General features: G+C 33.2%; 1 protein-coding gene across 1 annotated transcript in view; it reads left to right on the top strand.

Annotated features, from left to right (window-relative positions):
- Window positions 1-1,514: 1,514 nt before the first annotated feature.
- Window positions 1,515-3,679, top strand: part of LOC106476884 (cytochrome P450 3A8-like) — a gene marked incomplete at both ends in the record, with an annotated part of 6,060 nt that continues 3,895 nt past the window's right edge. The window contains 2 exons of the mRNA XM_022380622.1: window positions 1,515-1,611; window positions 2,880-2,932. Coding sequence (XP_022236330.1) covers window positions 1,515-1,611; window positions 2,880-2,932 — 150 coding nt within the window. The remainder of the gene's footprint in view (window positions 1,612-2,879; window positions 2,933-3,679) is intronic.

Below are 3,679 nucleotides of genomic sequence, written 5' to 3'. Positions count from 1 at the left end.
TTTTACCCTTGGTGCCAACATTATCCACTTACAATGATAGTATTTTACCCTTGGTGCCAACATTATCCACTTACAATGATAGTATTGTACCCTTGGTGCCAACATTATCCACTTACAATGATAGTATTCTACCCTTGGTGCCAACATTATCCACTTACAATGATAGTATTTTACCCTTGGTGTCAACATTATCCACTTACAATGATAGTATTTTACCCTTGGTGCCAACATTATCCACTTACAATGATAGTATTTTACCCTTGGTGCCAACATTATCCCATTTCCATGGTAGTATTTTACCCTTGGTGCCAACACTATCCACTTACAATGATAGTATTTTACCCTTGGTGCCAACACTATCCACTTACAATGATAGTATTTTACCCTTGGTGCCAACACTATCCACTTACAATGATAGTATTTTACCCTTGGTGCCAACACTATCCACTTACAATGATAGTATTTTACCCTTGGTGCCAACATTATTCCATTACCATGATATTATTTACCCCTTGGTGCCAAAAAACAAAACAAAAACCGGATCCGATGCGGAACTTCTGTAGTCAGGTTTTAATAAGCACCAACTTCTGTAGTCAGGTTTTAAAATGTTTAATAACATATCCGATATAATGGAAACATCCAATATTCGTAGAAACTGAAGATTTCCACTGAAAACCTCAGGTGGAAGCTGATATAACACACGTGTAACCGTTCGGGTTTGTTTAGCAAACAATTAATTCACGTGGAAGCTGATATAACACACGTGTAACCGTTCGTGTTTGTGTAGCAAACAATTAATTCACGTGGAAGCTGATATAACACACGTGTAACCGTTCGTGTTTGTGTAGCAAACAATTAATTCACGTGTAAGCTGATATAACACACGTGTAACCGTTCGGGTTTGTGTGGCAAACAATTAATTCACGTGGAAGCTGATATAACACGCGTGTAACCGTTCGGGTTTGTGTAGCAAACAATTAATTCACGTGGAAGCTGATATAACACACGTTAAGTACCCTGATTTATGTAATACACTTGTAAATGTTCGGTGTCTCCAGAAGTTTACATATAAACGTTAAAATTTCTGTGGAGAAATAAAGAAACTGAAACCTTTTCGGAATGTTTGAGAGTGGCTTATTATCTTGTCATCTAAACTACCAAGATTCGAAAAGCAGAAGTTTCATTTCATTGATAGATAGAGACACGATCATAGCAGAGCTAGGATTCCGCTCATTGGAATTTAATGTCAAATTATATTTAAGAACAGCACACTGTTCTCACAGGCTTTTCCTGTAATAATAAAAGCGGGACTCGAACCCCGTTTATTGATGTCGCATGAACATAAACAAGTAATGTCTTTATGAACAGCACTGGTTGTTGGCAAATCATATTCGAAAGTCATTAAAATAAACGCGAACGTGTGAGCAACATTGCTCTTACAGTAACAAACTATAATAAACACTTGGCTACTATGTTTAATGTAGAGTGTAACAATCGTGTGTGTTTTCTCGCAGCTATTACTCCAAGAAGTACAGACACTGGGCCTCTTTAGGCCTCAAAGGCCCAACACCATGGCCAGTTGTGGGCACCTACTTCCCATATTTTTTTAAGGTAAGAACATTCATTCTTTTAGTTGTTTTTCAATACACCTCGTACGGAGGTTAACTTTATTTGTTCTTCAATACACCTCGTACGGAGGTTAACTTTATTTGTTCTTCAATACACCTCATACGGAGGTTAACTTTATTTGTTCCAGTAAACAAAAGTCATTTTACAAATTGAAGAACGAATTACATTAAATGTTTCATTAAACCAGTGTCATTTTAGAAAGAAATATAGTAAATATTTACTGGACTAAAGTTTTATTGGTTATAACTTCAAAGTTCAAGATATTTTATTACTTATTATTTGGATTTATTACGTCGAAAATACTGAATTTAGTTGATTTGTAAGGCGTGATCTGTGAAATTAAATCAGTCGTGTTAGATTAGTTGGACATTCTAAACTGATTCTGGCGAAATTTGTAAACTACAGGTTTTTTTGTTTATAAAATAACGTATTATTTCAGAATACATTTTCTCTTTTCTAAAACGAACGATCGTATTTGTTTTTTCTGTCTTCATGAGCAACTAAGTACGATTGATTAAAATTTGTGTAACATATGTTTTTTATTCAAGGCTTAAGAACAAGACATCTCATGCGATATACATAATATAATAAGAAAATCATCATAAATATGATGAATTATATTTTAAACAAAGAACTGATTTTTGAAAATGGCATGAAATTTGAACTATTTTTGAAACAAGAAATTAATAAGAAGTAAATTTCTAGGACGATTTTCGTGGTGTAAGTTTATGTATAATATATAGCCTAAAGTATAAATAACTCCCATAAAAACACACTTTGAAGTATAAATAACTCCCATAAAAACACACTTTGATTTCCGAAACTTACTTTTTTTAAAAAAAAGAAAATGCTTTTTCTAATTTCGTATGAAATTATTTAAATTCAGAAATGTATCTGATTCTACATTGCTTAATTCTAAGGCATATAAAAAAAAATTTAGAATAACTTATTTTATTGAAAGAAACTGGTTAGGAAACGATAAAGCCTTTTATCTCCGCCTGGCAGTGGATGTTAAAACTATTTTATATTGACATGTAATATGATAAAAAAAAAAATAATAATAATAATAAAATTAAATGTTTAAGCTATTTTAAGTAGAAATTTGGATGTTAAAGAAAACAGTCCAATGATGTTTTATTTCTTGTAATTGTTCTTTATTTGTAAAGAATAAATATTTACTAAGTAAATAAACACCTGATAATATGTGTGTTTACTATTGAAGTATAAGTTCATTTTCTTTCTTCTTTTAGCCTATGCACATAGTAAATCACGAAAATTTCCTTAAGTACGGCACAATTTATGGGTAAGTACACTTTAGTAAGTACTGTGGGTAAGTGGCTACATGGAAAAGATGTTAACAACAAATATTTATAACAACAACTGAGACAAAGTATTCGAAAATCAATAATTAAGTACATGGAAAATTTTCATAAATCTTTAAAACAAAAGTTAGCTAACTATCGGCTATAGCAGTCATGTTATCAGAACAATATTTTAGATTAGTTGTCTTATCGGATCGTGTGATTGTTGGTTCAGATCACAGAGTTCTGTGCTGATTGGTTCACGTTGTTGGTTCAGATCACAGAGTTCTGTGCTGATTGGTTCACGTTACTGGTTCAGATCACAGAGTTCTGTGCTGATTGGTTCACGTTGTGGTTCAGATCACAGAGTTCTGTGCTGATTGGTTCACGTTTTTGGTTCAGATCACAGAGTTCTGTGCTGATTGGTTCACGTTGTTGGTTCAGATCACAGAGTTCTGTGCTGATTGGTTCACGTTGTTGGTTCAGATCACAGGTGAACCAATCAGCACAGAACTGTTACTGGTTCAGATTATGTTAGAATAACATACTAACATACATTCTAACGTGTTAGAATAACATACTAACACGCATTCTAACGTGTTAGAAGAACATACTAACACGCATTCTAACGTGTTAGAAGAACATACTAACACGCATTCTAACGTGTTAGAAGAACATACTAACACGCATTCTAACGTGTTAGAAGAACATACTAACACGCATTCTAACGTGTTAGAAGAACATACTAA

This window comes from Limulus polyphemus, unplaced genomic scaffold (genome assembly GCF_000517525.1).
Source record: "Limulus polyphemus unplaced genomic scaffold, Limulus_polyphemus-2.1.2 Scaffold11955, whole genome shotgun sequence".
Lineage (NCBI taxonomy): Eukaryota > Metazoa > Arthropoda > Merostomata > Xiphosura > Limulidae > Limulus > Limulus polyphemus.
Note: the sequence above shows the minus strand (reverse complement) of the source record. Positions and strands in the feature narration are given on the sequence as shown.